Here is a 27,799-nt window from a genome sequence, read left to right as displayed (position 1 = left end):
AGATATTCTCTGGTTTTTCAAAAACCTTTTGCTGTAGCTGGGTGTAATCCCAGCTAGTAATCCTAGCTACTCAGAAGCTGAGGCAAGAGGATCACAAGTTCCAGGTCAGTCTTTGCAACTTAAAGAGAACCTGTCACAAAAATAAAAAATAAAAAGGGCTGTGGTGTAGCTCCATGGTGACGTATCCATGGATTTAATCCCCAGCGTCCCTCTCCTGACACTCAGATAAACTTCTCAAGTAACACAGTGAAACTTTTTCTAGACCAAACAATATCTCATAACATTTTCTTTGTTTTCCTATGTACAGAATCAAATACTATGAATGATGACAGGTTCACTATATGATTTGGACAAGGATCTCCCCATTTGTTAAAGGCTTGATCACCAGCCTGTGGCATGATGGGGAGGTGGTGGAACCTTTAAGAGGTGGGGCCTATTAGGAGGAATTTGGGCATTGGGGGTCGTGCCCTTGAAGGGGATATTGGGACCCTGGACCTCTTCCTGTCTCTCTCTGTCATTTCCTATCTGCTTGAGATGAACAGGCCTCCTCCACCACATGTTCCCACCATGATATTGTGCCACCACAGGCCCAAAGCAACAGGGTCAAGTGACTATGGACCGAAGCCTCTCACACCGTGAGCCTCAATAAACCTTATTAAATTGATTATCTATCTCAAGTGTTTTGTAACAATGCCACAAAGCTGACTAGCATAAGGTTCATTTGCTTGGCCAAGCTAATGTCTTCTGTTTGTGTCATTTAATGTTCTTTATCACTTCACATTTTCCTTCTGCAGGAGGACAGGCTACTTGGTCCACTTACTCCAATCTGTCCCATATCTTAGAAGGTGTTTTCACTTGACGTGGGGAAGACAAGTGGACATGCCCAGAATGTTCAAGCAGCAGAAGCAGGGGATAGGAGGCCATCAGATAACCTCTGAGACTCAAAGACACCTGGTGGCTTGGGTATGTTCACCGGTTCTCATGCGCCAGTACGTTTTTAAAGGCTTACAGTTCAGAGAGTGAATTCTGGATAAAAACTTTTACAAATAAGTAAAAACTATTTGGAAGTGAGAGTTCAGTTAGAGAAAGATACAGTCTTCATGAGACGGCGAGACCAACTGCAGAATGGCCATGGGAGTAGCGTTCCCCTGTGGAATTAGACAGTGTTTTATAGACTTCTAATTTTATTATTTTAAAGAATACGTAGCATAAAGAGGATTTTCATTTGATGGGCAAGAGAAAAACAGAAATGACTGTTTGTTCTAATGGGAAGTGATCCTTTTTTCCTAATTACATCATTGAAGTGTTTAGAGAAGAAAGATTCTTCTTACCAATTAATTATCATTTAATAGCCAGTAGATTACTTGGCATAGAGTAATGTGAAAAATATATTTTAAAATCCCAGTAGTATTGATTAATTAGTTTCCTCATTTAAAAGCTTTAATCAGGCTATTTTTTCAAAGAAGAAATAAGAAGTGTACCGATTATAAAGAAATTATGTATTATTTTAAGTGAAATTTAAGGTATTTTAAGCAGAATACCCAGTGGTAAAGTAGCATATCAACCTTGGCCTTACCCTTTAATTTCAAGGCTTCTAATACCTTTGAATCAGCTGTCACATCACTCACTAGCTTGATTTCAATATTTTGCGAAGTCAGCTGGAGCAGTTTTTCAAAAAGACGTTGGCCCTGGTAAAGAGATTCGGAGACAAAGAAAATCAGAAAACCTAAATGTTGCATTTTAAGTAGATATAAACAAATTCATTAAAAGTTAAAACTGTTCATTCCATTTGTACAAGGCAAATACTTCAACAATTGGTATTCATAGAAGATTCGTGAAATTCTTTCAAGTATAAATATATAATATTTGTATAAATATGCAAAGAGTAGAAGTATGAGCATAGTTGCATTTTGTCTTTTTGAATATTGTGCAACTCAGTAAATCACAGAAATAATAATTTCAATGCTACAATGCAAATCTACCTTTCTTCTCCTTTTTAAGTCTGTTGTTATCTGCACATAAACAGGTAGTACAGAGCAGCTGGGGTTGTGTTTCAGTGGTAGAGCACTTGCCTAGCATGTGTGAGGCACTGAGTTCGATTCTCAAAATAAATAAAATAAAGGTATGTTTAAAACTTTTTAAAAAAGCATTAAAATCAGATTTTATTGATTATAAAATAAAAAGAGGTAGTACAGAATATAAACAGTTGCAATTTGGCACAGGAAGACCTGGGTTGTAGAGGGTTTTCCAAATTACAAACTGTATCTCTTAATCTCACTAATCTCCAGGTTCTTTCTCTGTAAAATTCAGATAACATTAACACTTCAAAAGGTTTTTGTGAAATGAGAGGAGTTAATCAGAAGTATCCCTTAAGTATTAGCTATAATTGGAGGAAACTTTTGGACACTAATTGGTAATTTATTTGAATCAATCTTCTTTTAAAAAACTTGTTTTACTGAATTCAACTAATATTCTGATTAAAAATAAGTGAACTAAAACTGGTTAGTGTAGAGGGGGTGGGGAGGACGGTAGAATAAGACAGGTATTATTACCCTATATACATGTATGATTACCCTACTGGTGTGACTCTGTACCAGGTACAGCCTGAGGAATAAGAAGCTGTGCTCCATTTGTGTACAATGTGTCAAAATGCATTTTGCTGTTATGTATAACTAATCAGAACAAATTAAAAAAAATAGAATTTAAAAACAGTGAACTAAAAAATAAAGGTTTTCCTTATAAGATTTTCACAAGCATATAACTGTTATAACAAGTTTTAATCCTAGCGAGACTCTAAATAATGACAGGTCTACAAGTCATTACCTTATCTCAGGACTGGGGACCATAATATTACTCCATTTATTTTTCCTTGTGTTTTGATAGACTCCTTCATCATATTATTAAAGGGAACTGGTCTTCTTTTATTGATTTTTCAGGTTTTTTTTTTTTTTTTTTCCATTGTTATTGTTGCTATTGGACCAAAAAACACAAAAGCCTTCAAGGGCCAGATAGGCAATAAGGCTTGGGTCTTAAGGGTACCCAAGAGGCAAAGTCTTACCTTGCTTTGATAAAAATGGGTTGTTGACAATGATTATATATAAAAGATTTGGTGATCAAGAAGAGAGAAGAAGAAATTAATACAAGCAGTGACTCCTGCAATTTGGCCTTAGGAAAGGGCAAAGCCAGAGATGAACAGCCTGTGGTTCTGCAGTATTAGGAGAGGGCTAGTGTTCTGGTGCTGGGTGACAGCTGAGAGTGGAAAGGAGTGTCTGACACATCTATCTGAGCTCTAGCTTAAAGCTGACCATCAAAGCCAAGGTCCATAGGCCCTGGGTGCTGAAGGAGTAGGAAGAATAGTAGGTGCTGAAGGAGAGTAGGAATTGTACCCTATGTCATGCATCCTATTAGCAGAAATTAAGATCACTCAAAGTGAAGCCCATCACAAGCAACCAAATTACTCTGCACCCCAGTGCCTGGAGGCAGCCTCACCCCAAACCAGGCATTCCTAAGCAGTATAGGGAGTGAATCCATCTGACTGTTATAAACACCTTCTTTATGAAAGAGGCAGACGTGGAGAGGAAGGGTTAAAGAGGGAGAGAGAGACAGAGACACAAAGAAACAAAGGAAGGGGAGGGAAATTACCTCATTTGCTGATTTAAGTGTGTATGTATGAATGCATCACATTTATTGATTTTTGATTTTAATTCTTGTGGTATAGTAGTCTTATTAAGGAAGTTGGGGCCTAATCCCACATGATGAAGGTTCAGGCCTACTGTTTTCTTCTATTAGATGCAGGGTCTCTGGTTTTATTCCTAGGTCCTTGATCCATTTTGAGTTGAGTTTTGTGCATGGTGAGAGATAGAGGTTTAATTTCATTTTGTTGCATATAGATTTCCAGTTTTCCCAGCACCATTTGTTAAAGAGGCTATCTTTTCTCCAATGCCTGTTTTTGGCACCTTGTCTAATATAAGATAATTGTAATTTTGTGGGTTAGACTCTGTGTCTTCTATTCTATATCATTGGTTTACTAGCCTGTTTTGGTGCCAATACCAGGCTGTTTTTGTTACTATTGCCCTGTAGTATAGTTTAAGGTCTGGTATAGTGATGCCACCTGCTTCACTCTTCTTGCTAAGGATTGTTTTAGCTATTCTGGGTCTCTTATTATTACAGATGAATTTCATCACTGCCTTTTCTATTTCTATAAGGAATGCCATTGGGATTTTGATTGGCATTGCATTAAATCTGTATAGTGCTTTTGATCAAGGATCTAGGAATATAACCAGAGACCTTGCAGCTAATAGAAGAAAAAGTAGGCCATAATCTCCATCATGTCAGATTAGGCCCCAACTTCCTTAATAAGAACTGCTGTGGTGCAAAATTAAAATCAAGAATCAATAAATGGGATGGATTCAAACTAAAAAGTTTCTTCTCAGCAAAAGAAACAATCTGTTAGGTGAATAGAAAGACTACATCTTGGGAGCAAATCTTTACCCCTCTCACATCAGAGAGAGCACTAATCTCTAGGGTATATAAAGAACTCAAAAAACTAAACACCAAAAATACAACCCAATCAATAAATGGGCCAAGGACATGAACAGAACTTCTCAGAAGATGACATATAATCAATCAACAAATATAAGAAAAAATGTTCATCATCACTAGCAATTAGAGAAAGGCAAATTAAAACTACTCTAAGATTTCATTTCACTCCAGTCAGAATGGCAGCTATTATGAATACAAACAACAATAAGTGTTGGTGAGGATGTGGGGGAAAGGCACACTCATACTTTGCTGGTGGGACTGCAAATTGGTGCAGCCAATATGGAAAGCAGTATGAGATTCCTTGGAAAACTGAGAATGGAACCACCATTTGACCCACTATCCCACTCCTCTGTCTATATCCAAAGGATTTAAAAACATAATACTACAGGGACACAGCCACATCAATGTTTATAGTGGCACAATTCACAATAGCTACTTGTGGAACCAACCTATATGCCCTTCAGTAGATGAATGGATAAAAAAATGTGGCATTTATACACAATGAAATATTACTCAGCAATAAAAGAGAATAAAATCATGGCATCTGCAGGTAAATGAATGGAGTTGGAGGAGATAATGCTAAGTGAAGTTAGCCAATCCACAAAAACCAGATGCTGAATGTTTTCTCTGATATAAGGAGGCTGATTCATAGTGGGGTAGGGAGGGGGAGCATGGGAGGAATAGACAAACTCTATATAGGGCAGAGAGGTGGGAGGGTAAGGGAAGGGGCATGAGGTTAGAAATGATGGTGGAATGTGATGGTCATCTTTATCCAAAGTACATGTATGAAGACACGAATTGATGTGCATATACTTTGTATACAACCAGAGATATGAAAAGCTGAGCTCTATATGTTTAATATAAATTATAATGTATTCTACTGTCATATAAATTTTTAAAAATTAATTTTAAAAAAGTGTACATGTAAATTTTAAATTTTCTATGGGGAGTGAGAATTTGAACCATGAAAGGCTTGAGTATAAGATGTGGAAAATCCACATTATGAGGCTACATCACACAGCCTTCCTTGACAGTTTAGGCCTCCTCCAAGGAGGTTTGGTGATGTCTGCATAGCCCAGATTGCCACAGAGCAGACCCAATATGTTATTAACACATACTCATAAAAGCTGTTTGTATTTTCTCTTTCACAGAGAAACACTTGGTGTGTATGGTGAGACCCCATGGTTAGGTAGACCAGTACTTTTAAATGAATTCATTTATTTTTGCTCTTACAAAAATGTATTTAGCAAAATATATTCAGCTCAAATAAAATCAAGATATCATCTAACCTATCTGTATTTCTGGCTCTCTGCCTTAAATTGATTCCTTCTGTGTTGTTTAGTGAAATGTAAACAAAGACTAAAAACATTAATGAAAGTAGAAATCCTGAAATCTACAGATACTGTCCGATTGTCATTAAATGAGGCACATTTTTACTTTTAGTATGTGCTGATAACTTGCACCAAGAAATCTTAAAAATTTTTAAATCATTAATGCTCACTAAATGAACTTGGGCTTGGTAGAACTTCTGTCCTTGGGCTTGAGATGAAACTTCTATTAAATCTCCCATCTTCAGTGTGTCACCTTGCTGCCCGGTCATTTTTGTTATGACATTCAAAATGTAATAACTTCCAAAGGTATTAAACACCTACTCTATACAGAGATCTGCACTAAGACTTAGTTCTTTCTGAGTTATATTCGCTCATCATTTTTTAATAAAGGAATAACAAAAGCACCTCAGCTTTTAAACACCAGCAATTTAAAATCTTGTTCTTTGTGTTGAAAAACATGAACCAACATCTCCAACTTCAATAAATCATCTCAAAATGGCCCAGGCATGCTGACCTACTTTAAGTCAATTTTTTAGGGAAGTCTGCAAAACCATTATGATGGACAGTACAGTCCTGTGGAGGAAGCTACAGTCTGAGGACAGAGGTCTGGATCAGCCCTTTGGTAACTTTGAGACACAGGAGGTCTTTTCGGTTCCATAGGGAGAAAAGTCAACCTTTTTCTCTACTCTCCTAGTTTCATTGCGTAGGCCCATGAATCAAACTGATAAAAGAGTAACCAGAGAAAAATTAATTTAAATTATGTACATACATATACATGAAAGCACCAGAAAGAAATGAAACTCAAGGAGATGACAGATGATTAAGGATTCTATACCATCTTAGGCTAAACAATGAAAAAGAGGTTTGGAGGCTGTGGGAAGATAAGAAAAGTGAGAGGAGAGAAGGAGTGGTAAAATAGGGTCGTCTTGCTATTGCCCCTACAGGTCTCTCAGGTGAGTTGTCTTTGGACTTATTTCTCTTCCTAATTTAGAGATATTTTTTATAAATGGAAGTTTCCTTTATCAGTTTAAATGTCCTTTGCAAAAAGGAAAATATACACTCTATTTTTAGGTAGTTAAGGAGGGGTAAGAGGCTTCTCCTGCATCTATTGGTTCTCAGTTGCTTTTAGCTCAAAAGACATACTCCTCTTTGGAATACAGATTATTAGTAGGGCAGCATATCCTGGTATCCTTCAATCCCAAGAACATGGGGTTATAAATACTACCTGTTTCTGTTGACCCAAAACAATTGATGGGGAGGATCAAATGCCCAAATATAACATGAAGGGGAAAATGCAAAAATATCAAAAGGAAACAAGTAAAGAGTCATGCTCAATAAGATGAGTTCTGAGGATTATTAGAATATGCTGGTGGTTTTCAAGCTTGTGTTAGCAGTTGAATTCTTTTTTCAAATAAAAAAATTAAGTGTAATATCTTCTTTCATCCCTCTCTGTTTTCCTGTGCAGAAATAGGATACTTCAGAAAAACACTGACTTTTATCCCCTCCTCCTAGTGAGGTATGATACTTTTAAGACACTGAACTTTCAAGATACTGACATTTCACACAAAATGAGACTGTCACAGCTGGAAGATATTTTAGCCATCCATAGTTTATCAATCTCCTTGCCTTCAAAATGAGGACAAAGAGGCACAAGAAAGTTGAATGTTGTGCTGATGTTCACACAGCTTGCTTAAGGCAAAGTCAGGCCTATTTCTCTTCTTGATTCAGTGTTATTCTCTCTACATGACCATTTTGTTATGTAATTAAAGAACAGTATGACCATTGTTGAGGTCCATATTAGTGACCTGGGCACCAAATGGAAGAAATCTGTCGAGCAGTCACATGCATGAACACACACACACACACAGAGCTCCCCCCGCCAACTGAACATAAGGAGGATAAGGGAGAAAAAGATTCACAAGTAATTTAAGTAGACATAATGTGGCTAACAGGTGCATTAAAAGAGAAAAGAGGCCAAAAAAAGAGTTTGAAATAGTAGAAAAAGTTGAGGATAGACCTGAATCTAAAAAGGGTTGAAAAGTCCCCTGAAGATGGAGATACTTTTTTTGCAGACACACATCTAGGAATGTTCTAGAAAATAACTGAACATCCAAGAGACAGAAAATTCTTACAAACTTCCAGCCAAAAGAAAAAGTTACCTATCAAGGGAAACATATCAGAGAGACTGGTCTGGAACTAACCATCTACAACACTAAGATGCTCCATGAAAGACAAAGACTCAAGCCCAAGAATCCTTTCCCCACACAAAGATTTCACCATCGAGGGTGAAAGAAAGAAATATTTAGAGACTATACTGCCTCTGAAACTCACATGAGGAACAGATTGAAAGAAGGGAGTCCAACTAAATAGTAAATAATACAGAAGACCATCAAAGAAGATGAAGAGGAGAAGAAATGAGTAGTGAGAAATACTAGAGGTATAAAAGGCTTGGGACACTTGCCCAAAACAAAGATTCTTAATAGAAGGACACATAACAGGAGAAGTCTACTGAAAATATACCATGTGCATGTTTTTTTTTTTTTTTTAATACCAAGTATCGAACGTAGGGACACTTAAACACTGAGCCACATACGGAGCTCCTTTTAATTTTTTTTTTTTTATTTAGAGGCAAGGTCTTGCTAAGTTGATTAAGACCATGCTCAGTTGCTGAGGCTGGCTTTGAACTTCTCCTGCCTCAGCCTCCTTGGCCACTGGTATTACAGGTGTGCACCACTGCACCTGGCTATCATGTGCATTATTTATTTATTTACTTTTGTAGTGCTGGGGATTGAGTCCAGAGCCTTGTGCATGCAAGGAAAGCACTCTACCAATTGTATTATAACCCCAGCCCTATCATGTGCATTTTCGATGGAGGTGATATTGTCCCAAAGGGGCTAAAAACTAGTTCTTGGGTGAGGATGAAAGTTACTCTCTGTTATGATTTGGATGTAAGGCATCCCCCAAAAGCTCATGTGTAAGACAATGCAAGAAGGTTTAGAGAAGAAATGATTGGTTTATGAGAGCCTTAACATAATCAGTGTATTGATCCCCTGTTGGAGATTAGCTGAGTGGTAACTGAAGGTGGGTAGGGTGTGGCTGGAGAAGGTGGGTCATCCTGTGGGCGGCTGGTGCCTTTGGAGTTTATATTTTCTATCTCGTGAGCAGAGATACTTTTCCCCTCTCTCTGCTTCTTGATCTTCATGTGAGCCACTTTCCTCTGCCACATTCTTTCTGCCTCACCTCGAGCCCTAGGGAATGAAGCCAGCTATTTATGGACTAAGACCTCTGAAACCATGAGCCCCACATAAACTATTCCTCCTCTAATTGTGCTTGTCAGGTCTTTTAGTCACAGCAGGGAAAACTTTTCTTATCACTAACACATAGTTTTACATACAATACATATACAGCATACCTGTGTATTAAAAATTCATGGGGGAGGGAGGATTAATGGGAAGGTCTTTAAAAAGGTCTGAGTTGGGGCTGGAGTTGTAGCTCAGTGGAAGAGTGCTTGCCTAGCATGTGTGAGGCACTGGGTTCGATTCTTAGCACTACATATATAAATAAAATAAAGGTCCATTACCAACTAAAAAATATTTTAAAAAAAATAAAAACAGCCTCCTAGGTAAAGTGATAATGAGGTTTTTTGTTTGGTTTGGTTTTGGTTTTGGTAGCAGTAATTGAACCCAGGGTGGCTTAACCAATGGACCACATCCTCAGCCTAATTTATTTTTTATTCTGAGACAGAGCCTTGCTAAGTTGCTGAGGTGGGTGAACTTGTGATCCTCCTGCCTCAGCCTCCTGAACTTTGGGATTACAGGAATACAGAATAGAATTAAGTGTGAAAGAGAGCATCCAAGAGTATCCAGAAATGGTATGCACCACGTAAAGTGATAATGAAAAAACATTTAAGGAATAGTGATCTGTTTCTGCACCCAACAGGATAAATAATGGCAGTAAAGAACAGAAGAGCAGGGGAGAACTTAAAGTACTAGATGAAAAAGTAGGCTATTATTATGTAATGGCAAATTTTATGAAGCTGGGATAGTAATAAACTGATATGTATCAGACAGCACAGCAGCTAAATACATAAAGCAAATATTAATATAAATGCAATTAAAACAGTGACACAATATAATACTGAGAAATACATCTTCCCAAATTGGTCAGATCTACAAGAAAATAAATAAGAATATATGAAAATTAAATAACACTACCAATAAACTATATATCATATCCCCCGTCCCCGAACCACATTTTGTCTTTCTGTGGAACAAATATATAAAAGTATGTCTTGTAACTGCATTAAAAAAGTCTGAACAAGTAGCCAGGCATGGTGGCAGAAGCCTGTAACCCCAGCAGATTGGGAGGCTGAGCCAGAGGATCACAAGTTCAAAGCCAGTCTCATCAACTTAGCAAGGCCCCCAGTAACTTCGTGAGACCCTTTCTCAAAATAAAAAATAAAATGGGCTGGGCATGTGGCTCAGTGGTTAAGTTCCCTTGGGTTTAATCCCTGGTTAAAAGAAAGAAAGGATGTGACTCTACTTTGTGTACAACCAGAGATATGAAAAATTGTGCTCTATAAGTGAAATATGAATTGTAATGCATTCTGTTGTCATATATAGTAAATTAAAATTTTAAAAAAAATTGAAAAGAAAGAAAGAAAAATTGACAAAAATTTGTAATGAATGAGCTGGGTGCAGTGACACATGCCTGTAACCCCAGCTACTTGGGAGGCTGGGGCAGAAGGATCTTAAGTTTGAGGCCAGCTTCAGCAATTCAGCAAGACCTGTCTCAAAATAAAATAAAAAGGGCTGGGGATGTAGCTTGGTAGTAGAGTACTTGCTTGGCATGTGTGAGCCCCTGGGTTCAATCTCTAGTAGCAAAACAAAAAAGTTATAATGAGATATTCTTTGTGCTTTATTCTCTACTCATAATCTAAAAAAATGGAAAAAAAAAAAAACCTTAGGCCGTTAACATGTAACTCAGAAAACAAATATTACCTCCTTGGAAATTGAAGAACTCACTATTAGATCATCTTAACATCAGAGGAGATTCTCTAGAAAACTATAAATAGGTAAATGTCTCACAGCAAAACCATGAAATGAAGCAATATCTGTTGTCAGAGAGAAACCGGTAATTCTGTCTACAATGTTATAAAAAAGAACATATTAAAGAGTCATGGTGAACATGGCGAAAGCATAAGAATAGAATAAATAGAATTAAGAAGAATAGAATAAAGTGTGCAAGTGAGCTTCACAGAGGATCCACAAATGGCATGTACAGATTTTTATCAATAACAAAGATTACACTTTAATTTTATGTGTAAAGGATAAAATGGTTTAATTTGGCATAATTGGAAGGGCCCTTGGATTACACCACATGTAAAATATTCGAAATTAGAATGAGGACATACTACTGATTTAAAAATTAGGCAACCACATGAACAGTCTTGGAGTGGGGGAACTTGGACCAAGCTATAGTAGACTACCGAATGGTCCCAGGGCTATCAGATCCTAATCTCCAGAACCTGGCAATATTAGCCTATTTGAAAACAGAATCTCTGCTGATGTGATTAAATTAAACGGTTTATGAGGAAGAGATTATCTTAGATTATCTGAGGATAATCATCAATGCAATTACAAGTATACTTACAAAACAGAGACAGGAGGGGATTTGACATAACTAAAGGAGAAGCCAATATAAAGATGAGGTAGAGAGATGAACGTGCTGGCTTGGAAGACTGCAGGATGTAGGAACACAGGCAGTCACCAGAAGCCAAAGAGATAAGAATTGATTCTCCCCCAGAGTTTCTGCAGGAATGTCTTCCTGCTGACACCTTGGGTTCAGCCCATTGAAACAGGACTCCTGACCTTCAGAACTGTGAGAACGTTTTATGCTTTAAAGCATAAAGTCTGTGGTAGTTTGTTACAGTGGCCACAAAACCAAACCAAATCAAACCAAGAAAAAAATGAAAACATAAGGTAGATATGTAGAAGTAATAAAAGGCAGTGTGTGTGTGTGTGTGTGTGTGTGTGTGTGTGTGTGTGGAGAGAGAGAGAGAGAGAGAGAGAGAGAGAGAGAGAGAGAGAGAGAGAGAGAGAGAGAGAGAGCAAAAGATACTACAGGGCAGGGGGTAGGGAGTAGGGAGGGGGAAGGGGAAGGAGAGGTTCTGGGGTCTGAATTAGAAAAGATATATTCCCTGCTTGTGTAATTATGTCAAAATGGATTCTACTGTCATGTATAAATAAAAGGAACCAATTTTAAGAAAAGATACTACAAAGTTAATGAAAAACAACAAACTTGGGATGTTTGTTATACAAATGAGATATGAAGGTTTAATAACTCTACTCTTCAGAAACATTGAAAATTAATAAGATAAGGTCAACCATCCAATAAAATGTGAGGCAAAGTATAAGATTAGGCATGCCTAGGGACAGCAAGCCTACATGTCCAGCAGACCTAAGGGGATGATTTATATAGTCAAGTGAGGATTTAAGTGAACAGTAAAGAGCTCAATCTCTTTCCACTCAGAGACTGAAAAAAAACATTAAGAGCATCAACATTTACTCTTGTCAGCAATTTGGGGAAAAGAAACTCTAACATATTGCTTCCTCCCACCCAGGAGACTCATACCTAAAAATGTATGCCAAAGAAGCATAAGCACCAGTGTGTGCATGTGTGTGCATGTAAGTGTGTGTGTGTGTGTGTATGTTTATGATTCTATAAGCATTGAAAAATGCAGAAAGTTTCATCTTGGGTATGTTATTGTGCTATTTCTGTGTGCTATTATCCTTCCTTAAGTACACATTTATATACAAATACATTATACGTACCTTTATATGCATATATATAATATTAATACAAATGTGAATTTAAAGAAACTTTAAATAAAATTAAAATTACATATTATTATTAAACATATTAATATTAAACATATTAAACATATTAATTTGATGATAGCATTTTTTTGAAGCAATATATTTGCCTTTATTTATTTATTTAAATTTGTGACTAAAGAGTTAAGACCAGATGTAATACAGATCCCCTTTGGACTGATTTTATTAGTTTATTTATTTAACCAATTTTAGTTCAATTTGTTATAAAATTATATTTTAAAGTTTATAAGATTTTTCAGTTCATAAGATATACAAACTAAAACACTGAACAAATATACAAAAGGATATAAATATTAATATGTTATTTACTTGAATATTAGTGTCAACTTTTATTCTCAAATGCCCCTGAGATAGGGAGAAGTGTCTTCTAAGAAAATTCATTCAACGTATTTCCTGGTTACCTGCTACATGCCAGGGACCGGATAAGTTGGATATCACAAGGGAGACAAGCAAATAAGAAAGCAAGTGCAGCCCAATGTGTCAAGTTCCAGGATGAAAGAAGTACAGATCTAGGGGGAAACAAATAACCGGCCTAAGGCACTGAGGGAGAATTCCCCCTAGGAAGCAAGGAAAGTGTGGATATTCCCAACAGAGACCTGTTGCAGAGTCCAGGTGGGAGACAAAGGGCATGAAGTTCTGACTTCATCTAGAAAGCAATGTGGGCCTCTGAAGGATTTTTACACAATCACGATCGACTTTTTGCTCTAGGGCTGAACATGTAGCTCAGTGGGAGAACATTTGCCTAGCATGTGCAAGACCCTGAGTTCCATCCCCATACCATAAAAAAAGTCTATGTGTATTGCTAATATATATTTCTAGAAGAGAACTTGATGCAATTTGTAGAATCATTGACTCAGGGCAAAACTGGAGGATTTAAAGTACAATTAAAAAGTTGGTGGGGGTTTGGTGAGAAATAATGTGGCCTGAGATAGAGTAGTTCAATGACAAAACAAAACAAAACTGGAGGGAATCCAAGTATTTGTGAGATAAAACAGTGAAGAGTACAATGAGTAGACTTGGGGCTTGAGGCAGATGGTGGCTTTGGAGATGGCAGCCAGATCCTCAGAACCTCTCCTGATCTACCATTGGAAATACAGACTTCTTCATCCAAAGCCAGAAGGTGTGCCTTCTCTTCAAGGTCATAAATCAGCCAGAGCTTCAAGAGTTTAGACAGTGTCACAGGCCCAGCTCCTTGGTTGGGAATACCCACTTTTTGGCAATGAGTGCCAAGGATTACCCTACGTGATACCAGTAGAAAGCGTGTGCTGTGAAGATGAGCAGGTTGCCCATATACTTGTAATAGGCCCCGTCTCATTGGGAGCTTTAATTATTCTGAATAGTTAATCATCAAGATCTTGCCTAATGATGGTTATCTCAATTATGCATCCCATGAGCATGAACATAGATAGGCATCCTTGTCAGGGGTAGATGAAGAGAAATGAATAGGCTCATAATGCCAATATGAGCCAGGAAATAGCAAGGAATTAAACATCAGGAGCAGCTTGTTTGTAATAAGGCCCTGAGCAGCTGAAATCCTATAGAAGCAAGAAATCCTATAAAGAGTTGCTTGAGCATCCTACACTCTAGCTACAAAAGATAGGCAGACAATGTTATCTCCGCACTGTCATTTGGCAGTGTCTGGAAAAGAGTGGCATCCCCAGCCCAGCATCATCCCTTTGCTACAAAAAAGAAAATACGACTGGAGCCAGAATTCTTCCACAATTACTTGTTCCTAGTGGGCAGAGGAATTCACACAGAAAAGAGGCAGAATTCCTTCAAAACCTCCCTCTGAGGAGGCTACAGTCTCCTCAACCCATGGAATGACAATGATCATGCTCCCTGAATATCCCATGGTCTTAAAGCAGCTCAGGATCCTTAGTCCTCTAACTCCATTTCTGAGACTTGACCCTGAGCAAAGTAGCAAAAAGAAAAAATCATTTTGAACAAAGATCTTTACTGCAGCAGCATTTATTCAGAAAAGGGGGAGAGAACTCGAATGCCCCACAATAAAGAGAAATAGTTACATAAATTTAATCTGGTGAATCCACTCCATCGCCTATTATGCAGTCAATTAAAAATGTTTACCAGTATTTCTAATAAAATGGAAATGTGCTTATGTTATCATGACAAGTTCAAAATTAAGATACAAAATTCCTTATATAATATGAGCATTATGTATGTAAATTATGCATAAAATATCAAACTGTCAAAAACATTTCTTGATGGCCATATGGATGATTTTCTTTCTCTTGAATTTCTCTGTAGTTTTCTAAATGTTTTATATCGACTATTTGCTATTAACATAGAAAACCCATTTAAAAGAAAGTACTAATAAAGATAACCATAGGGAAATAGAAAATGTGGTAGAGAAAACAAACAAGCACACAAGCAAACAAAAACTCATATAAGACAATCTTAAGGAAAGTCATTGTTTAATCTAAAGAACTGGGAAGAGTTTCCTTGGGCTGATGGTTTATTCACATCTATATGCCCAGATTTTAAAAGAATCATAGAGGTTAAAGTCTTGTTAATGATGTGATGTTGCCTCTGAGTTTATATCAGAATAATGATTTCTCTTGGAAATATTCTGACAAGCAAGCAAGAGTCCAGTCAGACTTATTCAACAGATGGGGAAATGGAAGCAAAGAGAAGCAGCAGGAATTTATGAGGAAAGAATAAGGACTTCATAAGGAATGGAATCTCCAGGAGCCTTCGAGTTCAGCTGAGCAGCCAGGAGCAGAGGCAAACCTTGACAAACTTATTCCCTAGTAGCTCCTTGTGTTGCTCTTCTGCTCTTCTGAATTCTTGTGCACGATTTGTGTGTCTCTTCCCTCATACCCTCTGAGCTCTAGAGATGGGGTAGGGACCATTACTTCTTTGACTTTGCATCCACAGCAGATAGCTTGGTACCTTGACAAATGTTTGTTCAATAAGAGGCACATCTGAAATCATTTAGTTGCCACACTTCAAATGAAAGAATGCTAGTTTATAAATAAGCACTTGCTGAGTGTTGATTTGTGGCAAGAAAAAGATGCTGTTTTAAAACAAGGGGACACTTTCTGTGAGGTTATGCTAGCTTCATGCTGACAATGCACCAGGAGTTCTACTGAAATCATACTTGGATGGAGATGAAAGGCTCAAGAGTCATAACCGCTTCAAATCAACAATCATTGAGCTTCCTCCTTCTCTTCCTGGCCATGCACTAGACAACAAAGCCACAGGAATAAATGAGACACAGTCCCCCAAATCCAGGAATACATAGAATGCTCAAACACAAGGTGCTACCCACGTACATCATCACTGAAAGAACAACTATAATAAACAAGATTAAATTGAAACAAGCAAAATTAGGTTGACCAACGGGGAGAGGAAAGTGCCAACCTGACCTGGTCTTTACACTGAGAAAAAATTTTATTGGACAAATTTTACTGGACTGGGACGATTTCAAACAGTGATTTTCAATCCTGGCTGCCCATCAGAAACATCTAGGCATTTGTTGAAAGTGTCAAAGCCTGGCTCCTCTCGAAATATTCTAACCTAACTCTTGTGGGGTGGACCAGAGCATCAGTCTATGTTTAAAGCTTCTCAAGTGACTCTGAGTGACAGTCATGGTGGAAACTACCATGTCAGCAGTGGAGGCTGAGAATCTACCTAAAAATATTTTCTTTCTCCTTCCTTCACCTAAATCCTGAAGAATAATTTGAATTTGTACTCTGGGTTGATTTTTTTTAAAAAAACTCTTTTTATAGAAGTTAAAATCCTGATGGAAAATTGAATGTTATTCCTGCTCTAAGATGTGCATAAAGTCAAGTGTCCATTAAATTCAATGTCCTGCACTAGAAAAACAAAAATGAAAACAGCATTAATTTTTTTGTCGTTGTTGCGATCACTGATATATTGTGGATATTTTTTACTGCAGCAAAAAATGCCAATTAATATGACATCTATGCACAATGAAATATCACCATAGAACTACTACCTGGTCAGGACATAACATTACCAGTATCAGAGTCTTCCCTGTGTTCTTCCAATCCTATGCTTTTCCTTTTTTTTCCCAAAGGTAAGCATCCCAATAATAACATAAAGATATAGTGACCTTATAGAACTGAAGTCAAGCATTGGAACCACATCTTGTGCCCAACCCCATATTTAACTTCACTTTACTCTTGTCTTTCACAATAATCAGGTGAAGTATGTTTTCTTTTATGACCATGAGTTTGGAGATCAGCAAGAGGGCCTTGGGGCAGCGATCTCCTCTACACTGTCCATTGTGTAAGATATCAGGAGCTGCATATAGGTGAACTAATCAGTGATAAGAATTGCCTGACTTAATAAAATTATTTGGTCTTAAAATTTGCCAAACTGGAAAACATCTTATGACTAAGGTTGATGAAGATAAGGTATGCAGCAATTGGCCACAAACATCCACCTGTGAGAAGGCACTCATCAGTCACCCATCTTCCATATGAACTACTCCTAAATCAGCTTTCCAGCAGGGTGGTCTTTTAGGGTGCTGGTTCACCATCTTCCAATCAGCTAGCTCATCCTAATGTTCTTTTACTGACACTGCCTTGCCCCTCAACTAATTGGCTTCCATTGTGGGGCAAACAGACTAAGCCTCTGAACATCACTATCTTTTATGAGCTCTATTTTTTTTATTGTTTTACAAACATTATCTAACCAAATTCATAAAGCAATATGAGTGAGGCCATTATTACACATATTTTATATATGAAGTTGAGGAACAGAGAAGGTTTGACATTGGTTCAGTGTGACCACAACTACTAAACCATTAGCCATGTTAAATGCATTTAATATCTAGGATTTGGTTAAATGTCCCCCAAAGGTCCATGTGCAAAAGGCTTGGACCTCAGGGTGCCACTATTTGGAGATGGTGAAACCTAGTGGGTGGAAGTTTGTATTTGAGCATTCCATGTATTCCTGGATTCTGGGGCCTGTGTCATATTTATGTGATGGTTCCACTAAGTACTACCATGGGGTCTGTCCTCAAAGGGGAGTGTGGGACCCTGGGCTCTTGCTCTTCTGCTTCCCAGCTCATGTGGTGAGCAGTATGTCCCACCATGTGCTTGCCATGATGTGATTCCTCACCAGTGGCCCAAAGCCATGCTTTTCAATCATGGACTAGAACCTCCAAAACTGTGAGCCAACATAAGCCCTTTCTTTTGATAAGCCTTTTCTTTTGGTATTTTGTTACAGTGACCTGAAATTGACCAATGTACCTATAATCTTTATGCTGCATGCCTTCTAACACTGCTAGTTTGCCTTTGCTATGAAATCAAATTCTGAGCACTGAATATAAAGAATAACCTATTCTGAACTGAGTCAATTAACAGAAGAGCATTAGTATGCATTGCAAATATGTTTCATTGTTATACATGTTTTGATTTTCCCTTGAAGATAAAGCAGACTGTAGGTAGTTGTCATAATACTATAGAAATAAATGTGTACCAACTCAGAATCTATATCAATATAAAAATGTTTTCCATGCTATGTAAGAATATTCTGCTTTCCCTAACTGCCCTACTATAACCTACTCACCATAATACACTCACAAAATTTAATCTAAAGAATCCAATTTCCACCCACTATGCTTATCTTTTTCCAGACAAAAGGAAAAGTAGGATATACTGTGATTTTATTTTTCTTGGCTTAAAAAATAATCATTAAGACTAGAAATTTTTATTAAATATTTCATGACTAGGTCCCAGAGTGACTGGAAATCTTATTAGCAAATCATAAGGATGTCTGCAAAATAAATATGACAAAGAAAGCTTTATAAATTAGATGAAATCAAAGCCCTTGTCTGTTGGTTAAACTACACTGATAGCCAGTTAGGAAGCATGAATACTGCAAGGAGGGAGTGAATGGGATACAAGATGGCACCTAGAGACCTGAGTCACATGGGGGTAGCTGCCATGGATCTTGATGGTAGGGAGAATCCTGCCAACATCCAAGTAAGAGTGCTGAACATTGCCAGGTCCTAAGGGGCTTCAATGTGAAACAAAACCAAAGAGGAGCAAAAACTCAACCAACTGATCATCAACAAAAATGACTCTAGATTTGAGAAGAATATGTTACTTCCCGTGTGGTGAAGATTAAAAATGTCAATTGCAGATTGAAAATGTCAAATGTCAATTGTATGTTTGTAGTTGTTATTGTTTTTAATCTCAGCAGATATAGACTTGGGTTGTAGATTTATTTTCTATGAAGTGACACTGTTCTAAGATCAAATACATTAAAGTCTTACAAGATAACAACTTCTCTAGATAATGCCGAAGCCACAAATTGGGAGGTAAAAAGGTATTCTTGAGCTTATAAAATTCTTGAGAATGGAACTTTGTAGAGTGGTGAATGGATGGCCAGTCCTTTCAGATTTTTACCAAAACTGAAGGGTTCCCTGCATCCCTAAGGATAGAGCAGATGCTTCTCAGTGGGCACCATGATCAAGGGTGGATGAGGAGGTGAGTGAGAAAGACAGTTTGTGTGTGTGTGTGTGTGTGTGTGTGTGTGTGTGTACACATTGTGCATATGCATAAAGAGTTTAACTAATCAATCAAATAAAATTAAAAGTTCTATATTTAATGGAAATTTTTTCTAATCCTTCTTATCAATCCAGAGTCTCACTATTGTCGGTATTGTAATCACCTTTAAATTTTACATGGTTACCACCCCAGTATCTATCACAGTAGAGTTCATAATAAGAACTCATTATTGGGTAATAGAATTAAACTGACTTACACTAGAGTTGCAGTGGGCACACCAATAAAAGAATGTGAATGGTAACAATATTCACAGTTTTCATAAAAACTTCTATAGGCACTAAAATGGTTAGACAACGATTTTCCACACTTTCCATATATATTCACTAACTTAATCTACACAGCAGTAACATAGGTTGTTATCACCCTGCTTTTGATAATGATGAAATTGAGGTACAGAGAGTTAGTATCTTGCTCAAGGTCACACAGTTGCAAATTCTTGCTTATTTCTACCCACTTCCTAAGATCTGCTAACCACTTAACCGTGTAGAGAGAGAGAACCTAGACTGGTACTTTCCAAAATGACCTTCTAGATCACTGATCTTTAATACATGCTACTCACTAACTTAAACAAGTCCTGTTCAATTTAAAAAATCATAATTTTTCAAAATCAAACAATTGTGATATATCATCAGTTGGCAATCGTGGCTCTCTGGGAGGCCAATATCTAACTGATTTCACATCAATGCATCTCAGCAAGATTCAGTTATTGCAGCTCATTAATTATTTTATTAGGTTCCTTACAAGTGAACTCATAAAGAATGGGATGTTTTTACCCAATGAATCAGGTAGCTCTACTAAGAGCCTTCGTCATTCATATTTCCTGGCTTTTCTGAACAGTTTTGATTTCATAAATTCCCATCATTTTATCTCATAAATTAGCAATCAAAATGTCCTACAAATTTCAATATTTTATTGGCTAAACTCATCATCCTGACAAAAAGAAATAAAAAGGCCTTGCCTGATCATGTATTTTAATTAAGTTGTAAAATACAGTTACCATGGAACTGTAGATCTCACTAGCCCTTAGCATGGTTGTAACATAGCATAAGAGCACTGTCCAGTTTCCATCAGCACGGAAGGAAACAGACACAATGATATTAACCAGTGAGAGATAAGAAAGACAAAAGGGTTTTTTTTCAGGGTGAGAATCAAAACAGCAACCCTTTGGAGGTACAGATTTTAAACCAAGGTGTCTATTTTCATACAAACAAAACAAAAACAGGCATTTATCGTTCCTATTAATAATGACCATCCACTCACTGTTACAAAATTCCTACTTGTTCAGAGGAAAGACAGATATCATGTACTATGTTCATTTGCAATTATTTCCTGTGGAGCTTGGCCACCACCTATATAATTTCTTGGTGTATTTTGATTATTACTCTAAATAAATGGGCTGCTTTTTGTTTAAAGTATTTGTTTATTGGTGTGTTGCTTATGAACCCATTTAGAACTATTAGGCTTTGTTGGTTTGGTAGTAAATGCCATGTTTAACTATTTACCCCATAAAAATATTTCATATATATTCAATATGCTGAGAACCTGAGCCAATGTTTATTATCATGTATATTTTGAATGACAGCATATTTATACCAGAACATCTTAAAATTTAAATTGTTTGCATGAATAATTATGGTATTAACATTCTTTCCTTGCATTGTGTATATACTGTGTGTGTGTGTGTGTGTGTGTGTGTGTGTGTGTGTGTGCTCAATGAGCCAATCAGTGTCTATCTCAGTATTGACAAAGTCTTGGTAAAAATAAAAGGATACTCACAGGCACAAACACTAGTGCCCAAAGTTTGAAATGTTAAGTAGAGTGTTGAATTTCCTCTTCCATTGGGGAGATAAAATCAGGTAAAAATGGAAACATTGACTTTCAGCTAGTGCCTTCTTCTGGGGGGTAAAGGGGAGTAAAATGGTGCCTGAAGAAAACAAGATATGGGGTCTTGAATCTCACCCAAAGAGACATGTTGGGAGCAAGTACCTGTTTCCTTTGTCCATTCCAGATTGTTGCATTGTGAAAAGAGAGGAAGAAAGGGAACTAGGATCTTTAAAAATCATCTTTAAATGCCTAAGAGATTTTTGTACTTAGATAAGTTCTCCTGGACCTTTTACTCTATGTCCTGTTGTCTGTATTGCTTTAGGGGTTGTGGGAAATTAGGGGGGGGGCAAAAAAGGTTCCACAATACTCCATTGTGCATGCTTATTCTTTCTTTAAAGTCCACAGCCCATGCCTGGCCCTCAGCCAGTGAGGACCTAGTAAATACAGGACATTCCACAAGAGCAATCACTTGGCCACCGACAGACCAGTGGAAGAAAACATCCTCTCCCTTGCACACACTGGAATCCCCCACCCCCAAACATAGTTCCCACCCTGGTTCACACCATTCTCCCTAGGACATAGCCAGGAATAGGCAGTGTGGGGTGAGCTGTTCATATAATCAGCCTCACAGTCCCTTGAATCCATTTAATTCTTAAAGAAATCAAACCCTTCTATCCTTCATTTTTGCAAATGTAGCTCTCTCCCTTGTAAAGGGCAAAGTTTAACTGGACTTGAGCTTAAAGAAAACCAACTGGATTTAAACTGTTAAAGAGTCTGGTGCCTCTAATGGAAAGAGAAGCAGTTAAGAGGCATCTCTTAGGCATGAGCAGTACAATTCTACTAGGAGATATTAGTTCAAACTGAGTCTTTTCCTGAAGGCGTGCATGCAAGTTCAACAATAGCCAGGTCATTGGAAACAAGATGAAATATTCCATTTGCTGGCAGTAGGTCTATTATTAGAGAGGGACTTAGACTAAGCTTCTAAGTGTTAGCATCTTTCTATGTCAACAACATCCAGTTTAATTCATTCTCAAATCACGCAACTGATGAAGATTCTCTCCTTAACCAAACACAAGCCAGGCTCCTCTGAGGCTTCTCAACTAGGTCTTAACCTTGACTGTGGTCTCAGTCAGATGATTCCATCCACAGCCCCTGCTCCTTTAAAAGACATGAGCAAACACTAACAAGGTGTCCAATAGTTCAAAGACCTATCCTCAGGATGACTCTAACATCTCAAAAGGTTAAGGCTGCCAAAATAATTGTCAACAACCTACTACCCTTCAGTCTGTATGGGAGGGTGGGATCCTGACTTCCATAAGCACCAGTTAGTTAACAAACTCAGATGGGTTTCAAATGCACCAAGGCCCCATTCCCACCTTCTTATAGATGTCTGCTTCTCTCACTCTGCTCAAGCCCTGGCCATTTCACTTCCCTACTCCTTCTCTCTATTCTTACTTCAAAACTCCCATCCATCTTTGCACAGGCCAAAGGTGAGTTTAACTTATGCTGACTCCTCTTCTTTGGTGCAGTCAGTATATTACTGACTAAAATCTATTATTAACACTTTAACTAGTGTGCAGCTGCATTTACCTTTTACACAATCCATTTGCTCACTACTTATCAAATACCGAGCACCTAGTATGTCAGGCACCTATGCCAGGCATCATTATAAAAGCAGACTTAACTTCAGCTGTCCATTTATCCCATTGCCACGTGAGCAAGACAGGCAGGGTGGTGACTTCCATTATGTAACTTAAGGAAGCCTGGCACAGAAAGACCCTAATGACCTGTCTTCTAGCAGATGCTCTCAACATCTATGAAGGTTTGCTGGGCTCATAGAGCAAAAGGTCAGAATGACAGTTTAGCACTTTTCAAACTTATTTGATCACATAAATCACCTGAAGCTCCTGTCAAAATGCAGATTGATTCAAGTGGGTCTGGGTTTTGTGCTGAGAGTTTGCATTTCTTATATTCTTCCAGGTAATAAAGTTGCCACTGTATCCAGGGCCAAACTCTGAGGAAAAAGAGTTAGTTCACACCAGAAGGACTAGCATGGAAGGTCAGGTTAAAATCATGCCCAGGGGTGCATACCTGTAATCCCATCTACTTGGGAGACTGGGGCAAGAGAACTGCAAGTTTGAGATCAGGTTTAGCAACTTAACAACTTTTTTTTAAAAAAATAAAATTTTAAAAAAGGCTGGAGATGTTGTTTAATGGTGGAGTACTTGCTTAGCATATGGGAGGCCCTGGGTTCAATCCCCAGTAGCACTAAAATAAAGAAAGGAAGGAAGGAAGGAAGAAAGGGAGGGTGGGACGGAGGGAAAGAGAAAGAAGAAAACCAAAGAAAAGCCAGAAGTCCTTAGGTTGTTTTGGAAGATTATGTCTCTCTTAAAGAAGGGTCCACAGCCTCCCAAGTAGGGATTCCAGTTTGCCTTGAAGCCATCTGAGTGACTCTGCTCCAGGTATTTGGACCACCTCACACCTCACACTGTAACTGACGTACAGAGGACTCCTCTAGTGCCTCAGCCTATAGAATCCCCTTGAATCCTGCAAATGGGTTTACTGGGCACCTCTGGGGAATGCTGCAGGGTACTAGGACCTCCAAACACAATCAACTCCAAGTCTAGGTTGTTTTCTGGAATCCTAGAGGCCAAGCAGGATTTAGGTAAAGGTCAGAGAGAAATAGTAATCGGAGGTGGAGGTGCAAGGAGGGGAGTAATAAAGGTCACTTTATATTTGAAAAGAAAATCCAGCATTCTTGAGGCATAGCATATTAGAAAAGAGATCATTAGACTACCACGTCCTAAACTCAAATCTTCCTATTGTGTGGTGGCACACATGGCTTTTTGGTGGTGTATATGGGTTGGGACAGAGCTGTAGATACCCCAAGCTCTCAAAATGCAGCAGCCTATACTAGTCACTGCACGGCTCTCTAAGTCAATTAAGGCTTGCAGTTCCTGTTTCTTTCAGTGGCTTAGGGCTGGTCTTCTCTAGGGCTAAGGAAAGACAACTTAAACTATCTCACACCATCAAATCTGCTATAGTAGATGATTCCCAAAGTCCACTGTCAACATTTTCTCCCTCAGGTAAACATGCACACTATACCAGGAGTCTTTTGCCCCTCTCCTGAATCTGGCCTGTCACCTGCCTCATTTAATAGAATGTGGCAAAAGTAGTGCTCTGAAATTGAGAGGTCTTATAGTTTTCACTTTCACCCTCATGGAATCCAGCTGCCTGAATCTTGGGTTAGATTATTGAATAATGAGACTCCACATGAGGAGAAGGAGAACCATCCAGTCTTCAGACAGCCCAGCCCCAGCCACTCTCCCAACCAAGTGTGATCAAGGGAATGAATCTAGCTGGTACTACTGGAATCAAAGAACTGTGCAGCCAACGCACAGAATCATAGGCAATAATAAGGAAAATATCTTGAAGCTGTTTATTACATTGCAATAGATAACTGAGACAAAGCCATGCAGCACTGCCTTGGGGACTGAGTGGTGATGAAAGCAAGAATCTCATCCTAGTCCTCAAGGCCAGAAGCACAGTAAATAAACTGCTTTTGGGGTCTTCAGAAGGGCCATTCAAATCAAGAAGACCAGGCTGCTTGGCAACACTACCACCTGCTGTAAAACAAAAAATAAAAATATAACTAATGACCCTGAGGATCTGGCTGACAATTTTAGGGCAGTGATCAAAGTTTTCATAGTATATATAGAGTGTTATGAAAAAGATGAACTAAAGATAGAACTGTTAAGTTTTCCTGCAGAATTCAGAGGAAATATAGAGATCTCTCCACTCAGCAAAAAAAAATCTCAAAGAGATGGCCTCAGGGTGGTGGGTACATTGTAGACCTCTCAGCTAGACAAAAGAGCTCTGTAATATATATGTAATTTAAATTTCTTCCCAATATATTATGATGTCTTCACAACTCCACAAAACCTTTCTGGCTGGGGAGAGATTGCCCCTAGCTAGACTACATAACCTCTAAGTTAATTCTTAGAGGTTACAAATACCTCTCAGAACTAGTCAGGGGCATGCCTCTGATATGCAAATGAATGAGTCTAAATCCAGATCTCCTCTGTTTGAGCCATACACCCCAGGAGGCAAGATTCCTCTGCCTTAATTATCCCAAAACCAGGTACCAGGAGTCAATTCTATAGCTTACAGTCTGAAGAAATTATTCAAACTAGTCAATCAGGAACTATTTGTGCTGCCCTGTCTTGTCTTTCTAAAGATATACCTATATATAGTCTCTGATTTAAATTTTTCTCTTAGTCCTGCCCCTTATGACTCCTGACTACCCTGGTGTCTATATAGTCTGTGTAGTATTCCATGCCTTCTGTCTCTGGTACCTATGAGTATACTTGTTTTTCAGAGTCTTTCCTCGGTCTCTCCTTGTGGCCACACCTGACTGACCATCTCCTAAAACACTACAGAACAGGCTCCCAGCAATTTGAAGGGTGAAGACTTGGGGCACCTGGGTTCATAGTCTAGGAAAAAGAAAGACAAGTCTGCAAGTTATTTGTAGTATGGATTCTTTTTGCTCATTCAGTGGAACATCTAAAAGTTGTTAAGGGTTTGTACTATGCTGGATTAAAACAGGTCAGAGATGGTTTAAAATGAAATGAGGTCTCTGTGGTTTTAAATCCTACTAGCAGGAAGCATACTAAGAAATAAGCCCAAAAGAAAAGCAGATTATTTCTTGTGGGAAAAAAAAAAAAAAAAGAACATAGGCTAGGCAGTGGGTTGGTACAGCTCAGTGGTACAGTTCTTGTCTACCAAGCAGAAGGCCCTGGGTTTAGTCCCCAGAATCATAAGAACACAGACACAGATGGTCAGATGGTGGGTGGAGCAAGGGGCTTTTGAAGGCAGCAGATTGGCAAACCAGGCCTAGGGAAAAGAACTAGATCCCAGTCTAAGCACATTCCTGTTTGCAGAGTTGGAGAAACTGGTAACACATGCCAGGCTGGATTCAGAATTATCATAGACTAATGACTAAAATGTGTTGTCCCTTTCCACCTTTTTGAACAAAAGTGTCTGTAATTATCCTATCCCTGCTCTAACATTGCATGAGTCTGTGTGGGGAGACATATAACTAGTCTTTAGTATGCGTGTTTTCAAATCAAGAGAAGCCTATATGGGCAATTCATTCAGATCTACAGCTGATAAAGATAAAGTAGTCCTAGACATTGAATCTTTCATGTAATGGAACTTAGAAATTAATATTTGAGGGAAGAGGTGAGTGTATTTTGCATGTGGAAGAAACATGAATTGCTATGGCCACTAAGTGGCTGAGAATTATTTTCAAAGATGGCTGCCTACAGTGCTTCTTAGTCCTGTATCTGGATGCCATGCCTCCAATCTTGGACTTGTGACTTGCTTCAACCTATGAAATATATCGTGAACAACATTCTGGAATGCCAGAACCAGGTCTTTTAGCAGGCCTTAGAGCTTTAGCCTTTGTCTTCTTAGGATCCAGTCACCACATCTGGAGCCCAAGCTAGTTTACACAAAGATGAGACATGTGTGAACAAAGAAGAGATCCAGCTACCCCCAGACATTCCAGCTACACCAGCTGACAAGCCAGATATGTGTGATCCTTCTTGGATCCTCTAGCCCCAGGCAAGCCCACTCCAGCAAACACTCTGTGGATCAGTGATGAGTCCTCTCTATCAAGCCCTGCCCCAAATCATGAATGTGAAAAATGACTGATATTTTTTAAACCACTATTTGGATGATGCTTGATGCAACAATAAATACTTGAAACAGCTGCGAAATAGCGGACATGGAAACAAGAAGAATGCATGCACGTTTAGCAATTTTAGTAAATGTACTCAATTCTTTAGTATGAACTTGTGCACTTTGGTTGTTTTTACCTATTTTATGAAAATTTTGACTTTAAAATAGCAAAAATGAAAAACAGATTTCAAAGCTCCAATAAGTAATGAGTACAGGCTTACTGCCAAGACATTTTTAATTGCAGACATCAAATGGATGTTACCCTTGACCCATCTAGGACACTTAAGAATAGGGCAGTGATCATAGGTTTGGACAGGATAGCTCAATGTAACTATCATGGCTGTATCAATATAAACAAAAATACACTAAAACCAGCCAGAATCATTTTCTCACATCCATAGTACTTAATTCAGAAATCACTTAACTCATTTAGTCAGTTTTCTAAGGATGGTTCTCTTCAATAATCACATTTTTGTTTCCTAGTCACCCAAATATGACAGACTAAAGAAACAAGTATGATTTCATTGTTATAAAAAGTTGCCTCTGGCTGGACATGTTGGTGCACACTTGTAATCCCAGTGATTCAGGAGGCTAAGATGGGAGGATTGTGAACTCAAAGCCAGCCTTAGCAAAAGCGAGGTGCTAAGCAACTCAGTGAGACCTTGTCTCTAAATAAAATACACAATAGGGCTGGGGATGTGACTCAGTGGTTGAGTGCCCCTGAGTTCAATCCCCCCAGTACCAAAAAAAAGAAAAAAGTAGGCTCTGTAGCCTAGTGGTAAATTATAACACAAATTGACCAAATAAATATCTTGGCAATAAGTTACAGAAATAGATTTGTAAACATGCAGGTTGTGCAAAGCACTTTTCTGGTCCTTGCTGTTGACAGGTGCTCTGATGT

General features: G+C 38.2%; 1 protein-coding gene across 5 annotated transcripts in view; it reads right to left on the bottom strand.

Annotated features, from left to right (window-relative positions):
* Window positions 1-27,799, bottom strand: part of Pld5 (phospholipase D family member 5) — a 397,710-nt gene that overhangs the window by 152,987 nt on the left and 216,924 nt on the right. For 4 of the 5 annotated variants that reach the window (XM_078022984.1, XM_078022987.1, XM_078022986.1 and 1 more), the window contains exon 4: window positions 1,577-1,688. In XM_078022984.1, the coding sequence (XP_077879110.1) occupies window positions 1,577-1,688 (112 nt within the window). Of the gene's footprint in view, window positions 1-1,576; window positions 1,689-27,799 lie in introns of those variants that run through there. The other variant, XM_078022988.1, reaches the window with a different exon arrangement.

The sequence above is a fragment of the Ictidomys tridecemlineatus genome, chromosome 10 (assembly GCF_052094955.1).
Source record: "Ictidomys tridecemlineatus isolate mIctTri1 chromosome 10, mIctTri1.hap1, whole genome shotgun sequence".
NCBI lineage: Eukaryota > Metazoa > Chordata > Mammalia > Rodentia > Sciuridae > Ictidomys > Ictidomys tridecemlineatus.
The sequence above is the reverse complement of the archived record's forward strand: the minus strand, read 5'-3'. Positions and strand labels throughout refer to the sequence as shown.